We start from the raw sequence: 20,290 nt of genomic DNA, 5'->3' as shown, positions 1-20,290 counted from the left end.
TCTTCAAACTTTTTTGGCTGGCCTGGGCTATATTTGTCTTCCGTGTCAAAATCACCACTTCAGAACCAAACATTACCATCTCTCGCACGTTGAAATCGGTGGAACACATTCTCCCTAAACTTTGGTGAGCAATCAGTGTGCTTGAGCGGGACTTTTTCCAGAATAAAGAAATAAATGTTGAACTCGTTACTTGTACAAATACAGACAGATTTTAATGAATTTAATTTTTAAAATAGGAAAATAAAGAAAATTTTAAAAGTTTAATTAAGAGCTTAAATTTTTCTCGAAGATTTTTAAAAATATTTGTATTGTATTTACATATTTTATAAGCAGTAACTGCAAAAAATACTTATAATATATTTCTAAATCGATATAAACTCCAGACAATGGTCGAAAATAGTGATTTTCGGAATCAATCTGCCTTTTTACTGTTACTCATTTTGTAAAAATAATCCAATTTTCAATTGCATTAAAATTATACTGTTTTAAATTACAAAAATGATTACGATTACGAAGCTACCAATTTTGGTATAATTGGAACAAAACGGCAACGCTGCTCAAATAACAATAACTAAATTCATACAAATACACATACAAAAAATATTTACAAAACACCCGCCCCTTCTATTTATTCATGAGGTCTTTAGTGTAAATTACTCATTCACTCACCCACTCAGCTGTTAAAACTTTGCGTATGTGTATGAGTTTGTAAATTGTATTTACTAATACATACAAATAAATAAATATCCTTGTTTGGAATAGTTTAATGCCAGTGTATTTCATATGCGAGGGTAGTTTTATATACATATATCCAGCAGTTCTAGCTAAGCATCCCATCTAGGCGGAAGTTAATTGATCCTACATAAATTACAAAGACTAAACTCCGCATTACCTGGGATGTATAAAGTACCAAATTAACTTCTCTCTATATTACAAAGAGCACATACGTCTAAAATGATCCAAAATATATAAATTGGAGCCAAACGTGTAATTAGACATTAGTGAAAATTCCTGTCTTATTTAGTAGACAATACAGAAGTTTGGATCTTTTCACAAACTTAAGTTCGAATTTTCCAAATATTTTATTATTTTCAAATACCCCGTGGCAATTTTTATCAAATATGAATTCCTTATTCGTTTAAAATCACGTTTGCTGGGCAACACTCAACTCCCAGCAAACATTTTAGTGAGGATGATTGTTAGGGAGAGAAACTAATGGTGAATTCCCACTTGGAAACAGTAGCTTTCTTGTAAGCGATAAGATTAAGTCCAATAAGGCCCAATTTTTTTTATTTTTGCTACAAAAATCCTTTCAATTATTTAATTACTTGTTGATTCTCATTAAGGCGTAATAGTATGCGCATACAGCATCACTTACTTCTCGTTTTAATTTCCTGAAAAAAGCGAGATCTAACACGATTATCGTAGTCGTATTAATCTAAGTTGATTGTGCTTAATCCATGTAATATTCTTTTCTGGGAGAAATAATTCTCTTTTTCTGAAAAATGACAAAAGTCTTTCTCTAAAAATTTTACAAAACATTTTATAATTTCTGCTTATTTTGTCATAACACCCTCGCTGGTATCTATAAATGACTAGTACTAAATTATTTTAAAAGAAATGTTTTATGTACCTGATTCTCCTTTATTACTCATCACACATTTATACTCGTAAATATTTAAAGATGAGCAAGAATTCCGTTTGCTGTCTTGTTTTCTCTAAAACTTTTATTTTTTTCCTTCTTTGAACAATATGGATGAAACCACTCGTATGTATGTATGTATGAATGTATGTATGGAAGATTTCAACCATCTACAACTCCTTTTATTCGCTGTTAACGCCACCACTTAGATGAACTTAAAAACATTATATTACTCATCTTGCATACAGATACAGATGGGAGCCCTTTAAATGAGTTCAGTGAACTTTCCACTTTATTTTTTTCCAACACAATCACTTTACATTGTCATATTGTTGTCGTCCTATCAATAGATGCGTAATCATTTTTATGGTTTATATCGATTCTCTAAACTTTTACCGAGGCTATAGAAAAACACAGTTGGGGAGACCAGTTGCATTAGAGGTGGGGATGTTGGTGGTAGTTGAAACAAAAGAGATTTTAGATTATTTAATATAAATATTGTTTATGAAAACAAAATATACAATGGTTTCATGCAATGGGCAAGTAAATAAATTTGTAATCAGAAGGGCAAATATTTTAAGGGTTTAATACTTTTTTAGAGCCAAACAAATATATTAAAAAATAGGTCTCTTGATTGTTATTTATACTTTAGTGGATCTCTTTTAAGTTTTCCGTTTTAGCTAAATATGCTTGTTAAAATATTAAAAATAATAGTTTTTGAAAAAAGATGCACTTGCGATGGGGAACGAGACACATTTTAAACATTAAGAAAATAAATTGTTTAGTGTGTTTGTGTCAAGGTTAGTTTACTTTAAAAAGTAAGACAAAACAAGTAAGAGAGCTACACACAGCTACTAAATTATACGTACGATTTACTTTTTGAGCCTTTTTTTTAAAAAAATCTATATATGTATATAAAAATACAAGGCCTGATTTATTCATTCACTCACTCACTCATGACTGATGAGTCAGTGAATGAATGAATGACGTATACTTTAGTAACTGTGTGTATATTCGGCTATGCTGAATCTTATATACCCTTCACCAAATTATACATCAAAATACAAAGTTTAAATATTTTTAGGTTTTTGCATTTTTTTGTAAATAAATTATTAAAATTTTCAAATTTTTTTTTTAAAGTTTCAAATTTTTTTTTTTAATTTTAAAATTTATTTTTTTTTAATTTAAAAACTATTTTTTTTGTGAAAAAAAATTCGTGTTAAAATTTTGTTCCAGATTTTGACCCATTGTAGGTCCAACTTACTATGGTCTTATATACGTCGTTGCAAATGTCTTTGAAATATTTATCATTAGATATCCATATTGTCTATACATATTAATGACTTAGTAATCCAGATAAAAGTAAAAAATATGTCAAAAATCGAGGTTGTCCTGGGTTTTTCCTCATATCTCAGCCATTTGTGGACCGATTTTTCTGATTTTAAATAGGAAACTTCTCGAAAGCATGTCTGACAGAATTATTGAAGATTTGGATTCCGATGATATCTGGGTCTTCAGAAAATTGATTTCAACAGACAGACCGACAAACGGACATGGCTTAATCGACTCCTCTATCTATAAGGATCCAGAATATATATACTTTATAGGGTCGGAAAATTATATTGTGGAAATTACAAACAGAATAATAAACCAAAACATCACACCCCACTTCAAGGTATTTTTTGTGGAGTGGGGTGGTTAGTTTACTAACCACCGTGGCGGTTGTCATTAAAAATAATTATGATACAAATTTTCGTATCGTATAAATAAAGCAAAGTAACACTGAATTCGATGAACAATAAACAGTCTGTGCTTTTTTTATTAAATGCGTGAAAGTCTCTTATTAAAACCGGCATAGTTTTGCAAAATAAACATAAACGATGACTTCAAAAACTATAATTGTTTAGAAAAATGCAAATAGATGCCAATAAACTATGTTTTAAAGACTATAGAAATGATGGATAGTAAAGTGACCAGTAAACCGCAAAGAGTTAATGCCCCTAAAGTTTCAGTTGGCTTGAAAGGTGCAAGAAAGCGACATTAGAACATGAACAAAATCAAAAATTTAGCTATAATCGTTAATTTGTTCGCCATTAATTTATATTAATTTGTTGTTGATAGAAATATTTCATAAGATGTGAGCAATAAAGAGAAATACTGAAGAGAAAATGTCATTAATTACAAGCTAGAGAAAATATATTTGCAGTTTTCATAATATCAAAATTTATACGTTTGTTTAATATAATGTTAGAAAAAATCATAATTTTTTATTAACTTTTTAATTTTCTTGCCCCTGTTTAACCTTCTGTGGAAAGGCCCGTATCTATTGATTTATTTGTGCTCGTGTCTATTTATTATATTTAAATAAATTGTTTTTATTTTGATGTAAAGCTTTAGATATGAACAAAAACTAAATTAAAGAAATAAAATATTTGTAGACAATTTACTAGCTTATTAGTTATTGGATTCCTGAAAATCGTAATCGTTTGTTTCTTGTCTATTATAGTATTGAATACAGAAAAATAAATAATATTAAGGATAATCATTTAAAATTAAATATATTTGGTATGCAATTCTTAAATATCAAATAAATATAACTTGAAAGTGGAAATCTAGAGTATAGTCACTTTATTTTTTTTAGTGGTAACCTTTAGGATCTAGTTATTTTACCCACCAAATGTAGTATATTGGGCAGTCAATTGTCACTATGTGTCATTTTGTAATGCGGAGTTTACTCATTCAAATTTATGTTGCTATTCCTAGGACTTGGACATGTTGAAATAACAAGTCACATAGCCAACTCTGTAATCAATGCTGATTCCAATGATAGTTAGAATCACTAGTTCGGCAAATTTGCCCATAATTGCTCGGTATTTACACTGAGTATATGTATAGTTTTAAGTGAATTCCTTTAATATCCATATATCCACTAGAAATACAGCTTTGTTTTTGCTAAAATTCTTTAAAGCAAACAATTTCTTTGTGAAATTTTCTCACATTTCAGTTCTTCCTTTTGATTTTTCCTTTTTTTCTTTCTAGCCAAGTTGACTTGTTCATAAAAAGCCTATAATATCTATGTTTTCATGAAAATTCTTTGAAGCTTTGGATTTTTTTTTCTTTTTTGCATCTTAATTAAATACTCTTACTTTTATAAACAAAACCAAAAACAAAGTCTAAGAAAATATTACACACAAACAAACTTATTTATAAATATGTATGTACATTAGAGTGACAGCCGATTTTTTTTTTTTAGATTTCAAAGAGTGCCGGGTGGAATATTGTGACACTAGGCCTAAATGTTAAGTGCTGAAAATTTGAGCCAAATCGGGCAACGATTTCTGGACGCGCATCGAGGTCAAAGTTCAGATATATGCAAAATTATACTATTTATATGGGATAAATAGGTGAAACTCGTTAAATTTCTGCATTATTTTCTAGAAATGTATAGATTTATTTATATTAATTAATATTACATTAAAAACTTTTTTTGGAAGTTAACCCTGCATCTCCTTTGTGTCAAAATGACCCAAAAACTGTATTATCGCCAAAATTCGGAAAAAATGCAAATTTTCCAGATATTTTAAAAATTTTGCTACTAAATAAATACTTTTGCAATTGAATGCAAAAGAATCGAAATGTGTACGTAATTATCGTTGTAATGAGATATAAGTGACAAAATTTGGTTAAAAAATGTTAAAGTTATTACAAATTCGCCAGACCATTAACGTGTTTCAGGCCACTTGAACAATAAATTTAGGAAAAAAAATTAAGATATTTCGAGAAAAATTAAAATAAAAGCTAATTTTTACTTAAAATATGTCCATATTTACTTGTACATAAGTTTTTGTCTTCGTAGGATACCGTTAACCTATTCGCAGGTATGGCCAAAAAAAATAATTTTTTTTAACGGCTGTTTCAAAACTCCATTTTCAAATTTTTAAAAATTTTGTTAAACAAATTTCAGATTTTTTCGATCATCACATTGGGGTTTATTGAGATCAAAATAGGGAATAAAAATATGAAAAAATTATGTCAATACCTCTTACAGTTTTTCCGTACCTGCGATTGAAATTTTGCGTTTTTCAAGAAAAACTAATTTTTTGTCCATATTTAGGCGAATGAGTCCAATTTCCTTACTGTTATAAATTTTAAGTAAAACCTATTCATAATATTATAGTCCTTGTAATTTTAAATATGTTCTGAAAGTTTTACTGAAATCGGAAAACGATAACCTTTGAATCGTGAAGGTCAAATGTCAAATTTTTCAATATTTGGAATTTCTTATGAAAAGATAGGGAAATGTTACATATTTTTGGGCCGATTTTCATGAAACTTGAGGATAATATATATTGGGGTCTAGCATTTACAACAACAGTACAAAAATGAATTTTAACTTTTAAGAGGACTTGGGGTCAAAATGGTTGTGTTTTTCTTGATTTTAAAAGTTGAGAATAATTTGGACCCCAAGTGCTGCTAAGGGTTAATTTCCATTTTTGTGCTGTTATTTTAAATTCTGGACTTTATGTTATATTTTCCTCAAGCTTCATGAAAATCGGCCCAAAAATATGTAACATTTCGCTATCTTTTCATTAGAAATTCCAAATATTGAAAAATTTGACCTTTGACCTTCACGATTCAAAGGTAATCGTTTTCCGATTTTAGTAAAACTTTCAGAACATATTTAAAATTATAAGGACTATAATATTATGAATAGGTTTTACTTAAAATTTATAACAGTAAGGAAATTGGACTCATTCGCCTAAATATGGACAAAAAATTAGTTTTTCTTGAAAAACGCAAAATTTCAATCGCAGGTACGAAAAAACTGTAAGAGGTATTGGCATAATTTTTTCATATTTTTATTCCCTATTTTGATCTCAATAAACCCCAATGTGATGATCGAAAAAATCTGAAATTTGTTTAACAAAATTTTTAAAAATTTGAAAATGGAGTTTTGAAACAGCCGTTAAAAAAAAATATTTTTTTGGCCATACCTGTGAATAGGTTAACGGTATCCTACGAAGACAAAAACTTATATGCAAGTAAATATGGACATATTTTAAGTAAAAATGAGCTTTTATTTTAATTTTTCTCGAAATATATAAATTTTTTTTCTAAATTTTTTGTTCAATTGGCCTGAAACACGGTAATGGTCTGGCGAATTTGTAATAACTTTAACATTTTTTAATCAAATTTTGTCATTTATATTTCATTACAACGATAATTACGTACATATTTCGATTCTTTTGCATTCAATTGCAAAAGTATTTATTTAGTAGCAAAATTTTTTCAAAAACTGAAAAATTTGCATTTTTCTCTAATTTTGGCGATAATACAGTATTGGGTCATTTTGAACCAAAGGAGATACAGGGTTAATTTCCAAAACTTTTTTTTTAATGTAATATTCATTAATATAAATAAATCTACATATTTCTAGAAAACAATGCAGAAAGTTAACGAGTTTCACCTATTTATTCCATATTAACAGTAAAATTTTGCATATATCTGAACTTTGACCTCGATGCGCGTCCAGAAATCGTTGCCCGATTTGGCTCAAATTTTCAGCACTTAGCATTTAGGCCTAGTGTCACAATATTCCACCCGGCACTCTTCAAAATTTTAACAAAAATTTTTTTCCATACAACTGATTGTCACTCTAATGTACATATATATTTATGTATATTTGAGTATTATAATTTCTAATTAACCTCACATTTTTAGTTTGTTTCTAAAAAAATAAAGCTATGTACATTTCAGCAATATTTCAAATACGGTCGGTGTTAATTAAATCTTTTGTGCATTTCAAAGTTGTTTTAAACAAAATAAAATGTTTTCTTTGGAAATTACAAGAAAATGACAGTCTCTGTCGCAAGCAACAGAGAAGAATGTTTAAATGAATTTGTGTAAATATTGCTTAATTTTTATCTTTAGAATACCAAACCAGTCTAACAAAACTAAAAACACTTATTTCCAACACTTGACTCTCATTAAATTCCAAACAATTTAAAAATCTTGCTCAAGTTTGTATTTTTTCCTTTCACATTTTCCTGTAAAATGCCATGCGAAACAAATAATAAACAACACAGCAAATTTCCTTGAGTTTTCCTTCTTTTCAGAACAGGAGAACACTTAAAAGCAACAGGAGTTGAAATTTATAAATGCAGTTGGCAAAGCAGACAGACATAAGAACGATGGAAGGACAGACAGACGGACAGACAGTTATGTTCAAGTCACAAGGAAAAGGAAAGACGGCAAAATTTTCAAATGAATTGGTTTTTTAAAGTCATAAATGTTCATAAATTTCTAGAGCACTAAATGCTATTTGACATTTTTATACACATTTACTAAATTTTCTTTAAAACGCTTTTGTCAAGTGTTAGGAAAAATGTGATTTTATTGTTGATCAGAGAAACTAAAGCAAAATAAGAAAATTGTACAATATTTAGCAAAAGTGAAAGTAACATTGCAAGCTTTTTTTATAACTAAGGCTAACAAATCTAATCCTTCTAAATTACTGTCCTCTTGCTGATAAATATCTTTTTTTGAGTAATACATTCCAATAAAAAAAATGTTCAATATGTACAAGACAAATTTTATAAAATTAGTACATATACACAAAAAACTAAAGATATTTTGATATTAAAATCTACTATTCATTACCTTTAATCAAAAAAATATTGGGTGTATGACTTAAAAATGCGGTATTTTTTGAAACATTTGTACAATATAAATTTATTTAAAGTATTGGCCATTGTTAACTATGACATTTTCATATTTTTCTGGTAACATATACATAGATACAGAGCCAAAAGAACTGCACATCCTTTGAGGCCAAGAACGAATCGATCGAAACAAATAGTAGTCGGACGGTGCAATGTCTGGACTATAAACGGGTATTGCAACATGAGGCCGATCGTTGTCATAATGGAATATTAAGGTTTAATATTTGGCCGCATATTCTGGGCATTTTTCGACCGATGATCGCTTCAATTGCGTTCAGTACAGGTTCCCTGCCATGGTCTGATCAGATTTCAGCAGCTCATAATATATAGGACCCTTTTGCTCCCTCCATATACAGAGCGCCATGGATATTTGGCTTTGATGTCGATTGGGCTGGTTTTCCGGGTTATTGTAATGGATTCATTTTTCATCGTAAGTAATGATTCGGTGCTAAAATAATTTTCTTTTATAGCGTTCAAACATCATTTCCAACATGCTTTAATTCTTATGTTATTTCCCTGCTTTTGGAGCATGATTAGCTACCAATGATTTTGCAAGCTCTTTTTGAGTTGGACAACAATCTTCATGGAGTAATGCCTCTAATTCTTGGTCTTCAAACTTTTTTGGCCTAGGCGATCTTTGTCTTCCGTGTCAAAATCGCCACTTCTGAAGCGCACAAATCATTTCTCTCACGATGAATCCGATGGAAGACATTCACCATAAGTTTTGGTGTAATTAAAAAGTAAAGCATAACTTCCCAAAAATAAAAAAACTTTGTTGTTTACACTATAACATTCAATAACTATATAAGTGAAAATAAATGACGGATATGTACCCTTCAAAATGACATATAATTTATTAAAAACAAAGATCGCGTTCAAAAGATACGCCATTTTTAAGTCATACGCCCAATATATAATCTGACTAACAGTTCTAAAGCTATTAACAGTTTTACTTAAGCTATTTTGGATGCATGATATCAATTAAACGTTTCTTTAATATTTTAACAATATTTTTCAATTAATTTAAAGAATATTAATGAATGAAATTTGTCTTTTAAACTAAAAACCGAAATAAATTATAATTTTCTTTAAGTGAAAAGAAACAAATCTACAATGCATTAACATAACCTTTTTCATTTTCATATGCATAAAATAAAATTATCATTATTACACATTATTTCTCCTTCAGAAATAATTCAATTAAAATTTTGCACATTTTAAGTTAAACACATAACTTATATTGCAACAAAGTTTTATTTTTGCCCGTATTTATCTCAATGGCAAATAATATGTATGATGGATGCATTTTATGAATAATTAAATTGTACTTAATAAGAATTAAAATGACTTTCTTCGTAAGCATCTTACGCACAGAACACTTTCAAGTATTCAACTTTAAACAATCGCACCGTATTTCACTCATTCCTCACTCAATGTGTCATCATCGTCATCATCATGGAAGGAGTATCATGAATGCGAAGGAGAAAGATTCTTCTTCATCCAATACGATTAAGAGCAATTAAAATTTAGATCCTTTGGGTTTCATTTCAACATTTTACGAGCTGAGTTTCGGAACATATGTGTGGATGAGAACATAAATGTTTTCTGTTAAAAATTCAAATTTAATTTCATGTTTTTTGAGAAAACACACACTCTCATAGTACGCATACATAGACAAAATTATTATCATCATACAAAATGTAGAGCACAATTATAAACAACCGTATCCTTTAGATTGTGATGAAATGTTTATAAAGTATAAATGACAATATCATGTGTAGAAACCCTGCAGTTTTAAATGTCATGTTTCCACCTGCTATATCTGTTACTAAGACAGATACTACATAGTGGTAGTTTCTTTCTTTAGTTTGGTAATGTAAAGTTATATTGCTTCCTTCTGCTTTAAATTATTTATTAATTTCTTGGACTCGATTGAATTATGAGTATATTCTTGGGCATCCTTAAATATTAATATATTGTTCATAGCAATTTCAAATACATGTAAATTTAGGCGCGGATCCAGAGGGGTGAAAAAATGGAATTTTCTCTCCAAAAGTTTTAATATAAACAAGTAAGAGACCCATATTCGGCTGTGCCGAGTCTTACATATATACGCTTTTAGGTAAATAAAATTTTAAAAATTTCCAAATTTTCTTTTGAAATAAATTTTATGTAAAAATGTTTCTTTTTAAATATTTAAAAGACATTTTTTTAAATGTATTAGTAAAACAAGTTTTATGATAAAATTTTTTTTTTTTGGTGAAACAAATACTGGTTACAAAATATTTTTTTCGATTTTGACCCATTCAGGGTCAGACTTACTATGGCGTTATATACGTTGTTGCAAAGGTCTTTGAAATATATATCATTAGATATTGACTATATTATTAGAAATACAGATATAGATCAAAAATAGGTAAAACAAGTAAGAGTGCTATATTCGGCTGTGCCGAATCTTATATACCCTTCACCAAATTATACTCCAAAATTTTAAATATTTTTAGGTAAACAAAATTTTATTTTTTTCCAGTAGTTTTTTTAATTTTTTGGAAAATAAATTTTTTTGATTGTTATTTAAAATTTTTTTTTAAATTTTAAAATTTGTTTTTGTTTTTTTTCGGGTTAAAAATTTGTTTTCCGATTTTGACCCATTGTAGGTCCAACTTACTATGGTCTTATATACGTCGTTGCAAATGTCTTTAAAATATCTATCATTAGATATCCATATTGTCTATATTAATGTCTTAGTAATCCAGATATAGGTCAAAAATAGGTCAAAAATCGAGGTTGTCTTGGTTTTTTCCTCATATCTCAGCCATTTGTGGACCGATTTTGCTGAGTTTAAATAGCAAAATTCTCGAAAGCATGTCTGATAGAATTATTGAAGATTTGGATCCCGAAGATATCTGGGGTCTTCAGAAAATTGATTTCAACAGACAGACAGACGGACATGGCTTAATCGACTCCGCTATCTATAAGGATCCAGAATATATATACTTTATAGGGTCGGAAATGAAAAATGTAGAAATTACAAACGGAATGACAAACTTATACATATATACCCATCTCACGAAGGTGAAGGGTATAAAAATCGAGTTTGTTCTGGTTTTTCCTTATATCTCAGCTCCTTGTGGGCCAATTTTCTCGATATATTGATTTATGAATCATGTATGTAAGTTACTTGGGGCTACGGAAAGTTGATATCAACATACAGACGGACAGACGGACATAGCTATATCAACTCCGCTATCTGTAAAGATCCAGAATATATAAACTTGGTGGGGTCTCAAATGAAAAATGTTGAAATTACAAACGGAATGACAAACTTATTTTAGGAAAATCTAAAATAAATTTTACTTTACTGCCACACAGTTTAATGTTTCTTTAAAACTATGCATCATATTTGTAAACGGGGAACGTGTTTCAAGAGCTGCAGGAAATTCATACAATATTCATATACATATGTATGTTATTCCCAAATGTATGTGTGATTCTAGTAATGGTAAGAATAAATAGACATACGTATGTATCTACTTTTAAATGTATGTAATTGGTCTATCCACTTGCACCCTCTTCATTTTTGGTTACCAAATTTAACATACATTATTTGTATCTATAGAATGTGTTTGTAATCATATAAGTATCAGCATATATTTGAATTTCATGATAACAGACACATTTTACACAGTTAACCTTTTAAATGTCAATTTAATGCCATTTGACTTTTTAACTGTATTAAACAGTTTAAACTGATTACAATTGATTGTGATTGAATCTATAGATTTTATCGGGATTTGTTAGACTTAAAACCGTTTTATTTGATTTTATTTTCACATAAAATTTGTTTAATACTTTATAATGTTGCTCAATTTTTCACTTAATTTTGTGATTTATTGGAAATATTTTAAGGTTATAAATTGCAAACGTGAATTTAGTTAAATGGAGTAAATATGCACGTATACAGTCAGAATTGCAGAACAGCTTTTAATATAAGGAAATTTGTTGGAAATTTGTTGGAACTAAACAAATAGGTTATGGGAGGGAATAAAAATCTGTCAGTTGATTATTAGATTTTGACCCAAAACATTCAACTAATTTTCGTTTTTGGACACACACACATTTATTGGGACAATTTGTGCCAAATTTTAACAATTTAAAACATCAGACATTTTGTTTTAAATTTCTGATCAACTAAGAAAATGTGTGGGAAAATGTCCATCACCGTAGACCCTTTCCTCTAGGCATTATAGACAGGCGAAAATAGCTAGATCATCTTAGAATTTTATGAGGTCCCAGAATATATATACTTTATTGGGTGTATGACAATGGTATCCACTTTATTCTCTTTTGTTTAGTCGTCACTGAGACAGCAACGAATGCACATGGGTGTCTTGCTATTTTTTTAATATTTTATAATTACTGAGATAAATATTGGGATTGTTTAATATATTTTGAACTTTAAAATCATTGAAGTGTTGTCTGTTTTTATACCCTTCACCTTCGTGAGAAGTGTATACAGTGCATATGAATAATATGAACTAATTAAAACCAGGCCAGTTCATTTTTGATAGATAAAATACATTAAAAAAACAAAAATAAGCTGTTCATATTTTAAAAAAGCTTTAAAATATGAACAGCTTAGTTCACTAAGTTCATATTTTAGAGTACCCTATGGAAGTAAAAAGTGTTCATATTCTGGGATGTTCATATTATCGCGAGTGCACTGTATATAAGTTTGTCATTCCGAAAATATTATATTCTGGATCCTTATAGATACCGGAGTCGATTAAGCCATGTCCGTCTGTCCATCCGTCTGTTTAAATGAACTTTCCGAAGCCCGCAAATAACTTACATAAACGATACACGAAAATTGGTCCACAAATGGCTGAGATATAAGGAAAAAACCAGGACAACCTCGTTTTTTGACCTATGTCTGGATTACTAAGTCATTAATATAGACAGTATGGATATCTAATGATATATATTTCAAAAACCTTTGCAACGGCGTATATAAGACCATAGTAAGTTGGAATGGTTCAAAATCGGAAAAATATTTTTTAACCCGGATTTTTTTTTCACCAAATGTTTTTTTTCGCTAAATATTAAAAAAAAAATTGAAAGAACCAAAAAAAAATTTTTTAAATTTAAAAAATTGTTAAAATTTAAAAAAAAATTATTTTGAAGTAGAATTTGGTGAAGTTTGTATAAGGTTCGGCACATCCGAATATAGCTGTCTTACTTGTATTCCCTCAATTTACTTCTGTGAACAGATTTTTTCAGATTTGAAAATTAATTTAATCACAACAATCAAAAAAGATATTCTATTAATACAAATTTGCCAAAAGTTTTTAATATAGAAATCTCTATTAATGAGCTATGATAATATGTCGCAGACAATTTGATTAGGATTATTGACTTCATTATAACAAATAATATATGATAAAAATCGACATCTTGTTTTTATGTTTACTAAACTTTTCTTTCAGTGGAGTTTTCTTTCGCTCACCAACATAACTGCAGTTTTAGCTTAGGTCATCCCTGGTCTACGACCAATATTTCGATGTGTTTTTTGGTGGTGGTATGAAAATTGCCTCATCACACCCTCAGTTAATATTTAAAAGACATTACTCACTGTTTTAAATATCCCTGCATTAGTTTTAATTCCCAGATTATTATATTTGAAATTCACTCTTATCTGCCAAAAGTAGTTGCAATATGTTTTAATTTCATAATCTCATTTTTGGCTTAATTAGGATTATTTTCGTAATATATGTTTGTGCTCGTAATATTCGCAATTCAAAATGTTCTCAATTAAGCTACAGCATTTACTTCAAACTAAATTTAATCAAGGAGCACTTTAAAATTTTCACAAAGAGTCATTCAAATTTGCATAAATACACATATTCAAATTAAATTTAAATAATTTTTTACTTACAATTTAAATTTGTGTGTATTTTACTCATACCCATTATTCCTCTCATGTGGGTGATTTTAATTTTATTCAAAAAACTGTCTTTTGTATGGAAATTTTAGTACTACATATTTGGTATTTTTGTTGGTGTTGTAAAACAAAATCAAGGTATTAAATGTTACACGTTGAAAGGACTAAGGACATCAATTGTTATATAAGAGTGGGAGGTAGAGTATGTGAGAGTTGGAATTCGTGTATTTTATAAATTGCTGCATTTTAAGCGGCATTTTATTTTTTTTTTCACTATAAACGTTTATCATTTAACTACCTTTATTTAAATTGGAGGGTTCTTAATGTGTTTTATTTTTGTTGTAATGACATAATTTATAACAAATGTCAAAAAATTATTTCTTTTTGTCGCCTAAACTCTTACTATGTTTTACACAGTTAAAAACATGTTGCCCTTAAATGCTGCAGCGCAGCAACACATTAAATTTATATTAAATTAGATTTGAAAATAGATGGGAAATGAAAAGATCTGTAATCGGGGAAAATGATAAATTTGAACATGAAATTGTGCGTTGTGTTTTTTATGATACATTTAGTGCACATTAATGTAATTTATTAAAAAAATAATTGCTTTTGAGGTAGACAAGCCGCAATAAATAAATAGATATTAAAAATGACCAAAGTTCTAAATATTAAATAAATATTTATATTTATTACGTTTATTAAATAGTGATATTTTGTAATTACAACTGGAGACAAGACTGCTAAATAACGTCAATATGAAATCTTCAAAACGCACTGTGGGGTCGATCGAAAAAAGTGGTTTTAAATCTGAATCCTCTAAACTTCCCACTTGCTTTATAATAAAGTTTCACTCATTGAAATCTGGCCATATTTATACAAATTACAAGCTGTACAAAGTTTTCCTAATAGATATAATATAGATTTAATACCTCGTTGTTTTTCAAACGAACTCACTGTGCAATGTCATAAATATACATTAGAATCGTTTTACAAATTTGCATTTCAAAGCCAGATAGTTTTCCAATTAAAAAACTTATAATATGTTTTGTTTGTTTTCCTTGTTTTTACAGTTAATTGACTTCAATAATGGTCAGCACAACATTGACGACAATTGCTGCTGGAAAAACTACTAGTGGCATTAATAATTTGCATTCATCGACAGCAACCTCATCAACATCACCTGAGAATTACACCACAATAGAAACCACAAATCGTGCACATTATCAACCGAGATCAAACTCCTCATCATCATCGTCGCAACAACAGCAACATGTTTCATCATTAGCATCGCCAACAGCACACAATAGTTTTTACTACAGTCGACAACATACCACTGAAGGCAAAACAGCCATAAATGGTAACGATAATCTTAACGATTCGACTGAATTTAACCACAACACAAAATTCTACCAAAGAGAGCAAATTCAACAACAACAGCAACTGCTAAGAGAGCAGCAACAAAAATATTTCAACGGCAAAACGACTAATGGCGAAACCGCAAAACACGAGACCACCACAACAGCAACTACAAACACAGCAGCATCAGCAGTAAATTTGTCACAGGCTCTACTCTCTCCCTCACCACCCATTAAAGATCAAATTTCATTGTTATTTCCCAAGTGTAGACCAAAAACCGCCAATAATAATTCCAGCTTAGAATCGTCACCCACAGATGGCAATTCAAACGTGGCGAGAGAAGATCACACAATTCGTTCAAACAGTAATTCAAAATTGAATCATAAACTACAAAACGGTGAAGTAGAAAATCTAGATTTGCAACAACAACAACAAAATAATCTAAATACCAACAACCATTATTATAGAAGTGTGAATATAATCACACAATCTCCACCTCCCCACTCGGTGTCTTCAATATCTTCGGAATCGTTGTCATCGGTAACACCCAGAATTTCCACAAATCCCTTTCTTTGCTCTACCCTGCTAACCACAGAAGAAACTGAAGAATCTACCAAACGCCGAGATTACGAAGAACTGAAACATTTGCAGCAGCAAACTTTAGACGATAGTCGTAAGCTCTCGGAGCCAGTAGCAGAAGAAGAGGAATTACCTGTGCCTAATTACGCACCATTTTATTATCACACCTCAACTACTAGTCCGCCAACCACAGACGTGCGTAATCATAACGAAGACTTAAGAGAAAGAACCCCTACTAGTCCCACATCAAGGGAACTACTACAACGTAAACATAACGAGGAACTACGTGACAGAACAATTCACGAAATGCCGCGTAAACGTTCTCAATATGAGCGTTATCATCACATACAGGCGGTCAATGGTCAAAACTATGCCAGAGAAGAAAAGCCTTACAATCATCTAAATCATGCGGAAATTTTAAATGCTGTACAGCAGCATCAGCGTAATGTTGAACAACATCAACAGCAACAGCAGCAGCATCATCATTCCCAGCAGAATGGTCATCAGTCTTCAAATCAAAATCCGTTTGTTAAAGACAACTACTGGGAAACGAGGCAAAATACAACTCCCACTTCAACCGTCTTAAATTCCCCAGATTATAGTGGCAATAATGGTTCAATAGAAATAGAAGCACGTTCCCATAACAGACGTTCTATATATCAGCAACAGCAACAACTGCAGCAGCCACAGCCAGAACAACATATACAACACACCGCACAGCAACAGCAACAACAACAACAGTCACAGCAGCAAACTACCTATATAGGAAGACAACAGCCTCCCGTAACATCACACCACATAAGACTCGGGCGCAGTCCAAATAGTGATGCTACATATCAAGATACCGCCAACAATACAGCTAATACAGCAGCAGCTAATACCACACAAAAACGTAACAACTACAATACACAACAGCAACAGCAACATAACCTACATAAATCCAATCCTTGCTCTGAAGGCCTAACTCCCCTAGCCGCCCAATATCTGTATGGCAGCAAAACTTCGCTACAGGAGTCATCATTGAATCATCAAAATGATTGGCCCGAAAAGCGAGATATTAATCATGATCGTTCCGAGCGCTGTTTGGCACGAGAACGTGATCGTGAACGTGAATTAAGAGAACAACGTAGTAAGACAATAAATGTAGAACGTGAACGAGAACGTTATATTAATGCCGCTTTGGTTAGAGAATCAGTGGGAGAACAAACAGCAACAACAAATAATGCAATGGAAATAAGGGATAGACGTGATCGGGAACGTCATACTTATGCAACACAGCAACATCACCATTTAACACAAAAATATCAACAACAACAACAACAGCAGCAACAGCATAAATCAAGTCAGTATCAACATCATCCAACAAAATCGCATCAGCAACAACAGCAACATAATCAAGCGCAACGTCAATTGAACGATGAACGTTTAAATAGCAACAATGATGTGCTATATGATGATATGACTGAAAGTTGGCAAAGTAAGTAGATACATCATTTGTTAACATGTATGGAAAATTATTAGTTTTTAGATATTATGATTAAGATTGGCTACCGTTGCTCCTAAAATATCCGTATAATAAAAATATCCGTAAAATATCAGGTATACTATCGTTAACCGCTAAAATACCATTACCGAGATTCTATAAATAAATTGTAATTATAAAAATACAAATTTTAACTTTTAAAAAATTGTGTTATTGAAATCAACAGAATTTTTGTAAGTTTTATAATTAATTTTATTCAGGATGAAATTGCCGTTAGCATTAAAATTCAATCAGTAGCCAGTCTTGATAATTATGTGTAAGATAAACGAATTTCGAGTGCACTGAATCAAAAATGATGAAATTGAAGAAAATTGCAGCTAATTAACTTATTCTCAATTCAACAGAAATTGTGTATTAAAATTTTAGTTAATTTGTTAAATTGTAAAAAATCGTCAATTTACCGATTCGTAACGGTAACCCTAATTTTAGCGGTAACGGCATTTTAATGATAAAGGTATTTTCGAGCTGACTAAAATTTATAATAAAATTTACATTTTCAATTATGAAGATTTTAATAAACTCTATTTTTTAAATCAAGAAAGTATGTTTGAGATAACGATAGCTTAGCGGTAACGGTTGCTAACCTTGACTAAAATTCATTACTCCAAAATTATATACATACAGCCTAGGGATGCCAATCCCGAAATCCCGATCCCGAAAATCCCGGAATTTTTCGGGATCGGGATTTCCCGAATCCCGGGATTTGTGAAAAAGAATCCCGGGATTTTTCGGGATTAACGAATCCCGGAATATTACAAGATTTTTGATATTTTCAGGAAGATTTTTCAAGCTTCTAAAATACCTAGAAAGCTAAATTTCAGCATACTTATAATTCTAATCTCGCCGAATCTTGTATACCCACCATCAATGGAGACTTGATTAGCATTTATGAATGAATGACTTATATCGAAATTTATGTTAATATCATTATATACAAATTATTTATTGACAATAAAATATTTTGGACTGGACCTCACAAAAGTTGGTAGATGGGTTTATTTTCATATACAACTTGTTTATGACCAATTTCATCACGATATTAATTATTATAAGCCAATTTGGACCAGGGACAAATGTAGCCCGATTTCCGCAATACTTTACAGTATAATTTCGGAGTACTTAGAACTTATTTTGTGCACAATTTTTTAAGGATTGGCGTATATTCAACATATTAATGACTGCTCAAACAATATTCCGGGAGACAATTGTATGGGGCTAGGGGAAATCATGGACCATTTTCAATACCAGCTGGCTTCTTTCGTCTGTGCCCTATCGTGTTTTTAACAGACAGGCCGACATTTTTTGTAATATAATAAAACAATACTTTTTATTTTTAATATTAATATAGGGATGGAGCAAACATTTTCGACAAAAATTGTGCAGTTTCAATTGCAAATAACTTTTAAACTTCATTACCAATTTTAACACGATTGGTCTCATAGTAAGGGCAATGTACGCTTTCCTAAAAATCCTCTTGCTATGAATATGGCATATGTACTCAATACAAAAGTTATAAAATTTTAAATTTTGTTATGGATTTATCACGGTTAAATTTATTTTAATTCAATGCATTAGTTTTTGCTTTGTTATATTGTTTCCTATTCATATTAACGAAATAAATAGTTTTTATTGTTGAATTTGATGTTTTTGACGTTTAACTAAAATCCCGAAGTCCCGAAAAATCCCGAAATCCCGAAAAATCCCGGGATCCCGAAAAATCCCGGGATCCCGAAAAATCCCGGGATCCCGGGATTTACATTTCTAAAATCCCGAATCCCGGGATTTGTAAAACCCAGTCCCGTTTGGCATCCCTAATACAGCCTCAAAAGTGAGTAACACCAGTGAGTTTTTTGATTTTTTTAAGATTATGAAAATCATTATAGTTGGACTTAATTTTTTTTTCAGAACCAAATCTATTATTCAGCCCAATCATCAACAAACCAGATTTTGGGATTTTCATTATCTTAAAAAGTAAAATAATAATATAATTTGTGGTGTTTACTCACTTTCTATTTACTAAAGTTTGGACTCTCCACATTTATCAGACTTTAATATAATCTCCTACTAGTATTAAGCAATTCTCATTAGTCAATCATTTTTGTTGAATTGAAAAAGTTTTTTTAATAACATCTAATCCTCAGTATTTTTTATTGATCCATATTGCAACACTTTCCTATTAACGTTTATTTATTTATGCTCAATATTTATTTAACTTCGGTATTTACTTAGTTGATATAAGTTTTGTAAAAACAAATAAGACAACAAGCTAATGCAACGTTCAGACAAGTATATAGATTGATTGCCGCCTGTATATAAATATATAATAAATATGTTGAAATTTTAAAGGTAGTCAGACTTATTGTACCTTATAAATAAACCTTGATCCTTGATTTGTTGGAATCAAGGTTGCATATAAATTATCAATAAAAGTTCGAGAACCTGTCCTAGAGAATTCTCGGGAAATTTCGGGAATTAATTTAAAAAGTTCCTTCTTAAAATTACAG

At 30.2% G+C, this 20,290-nt stretch overlaps 1 protein-coding gene across 1 annotated transcript in view; it reads left to right on the top strand.

The window, feature by feature from the left end:
* X11Lbeta overlaps nt 1-20,290 on the top strand; it is a 280,311-nt gene that overhangs the window by 240,521 nt on the left and 19,500 nt on the right. Inside the window, exon 3 of the mRNA XM_065507596.1 lies at nt 15,379-17,720. Within this exon, the coding sequence (XP_065363668.1) occupies nt 15,395-17,720 (2,326 nt within the window). The 5' untranslated portion in view covers nt 15,379-15,394. The remainder of the gene's footprint in view (nt 1-15,378; nt 17,721-20,290) is intronic.

This window comes from Calliphora vicina, chromosome 4, assembly GCF_958450345.1.
Source record: "Calliphora vicina chromosome 4, idCalVici1.1, whole genome shotgun sequence".
In the NCBI taxonomy this organism is placed as follows: Eukaryota; Metazoa; Arthropoda; class Insecta; order Diptera; family Calliphoridae; genus Calliphora; species Calliphora vicina.
This window is presented reverse-complemented; position numbering and strand designations above follow the sequence as displayed.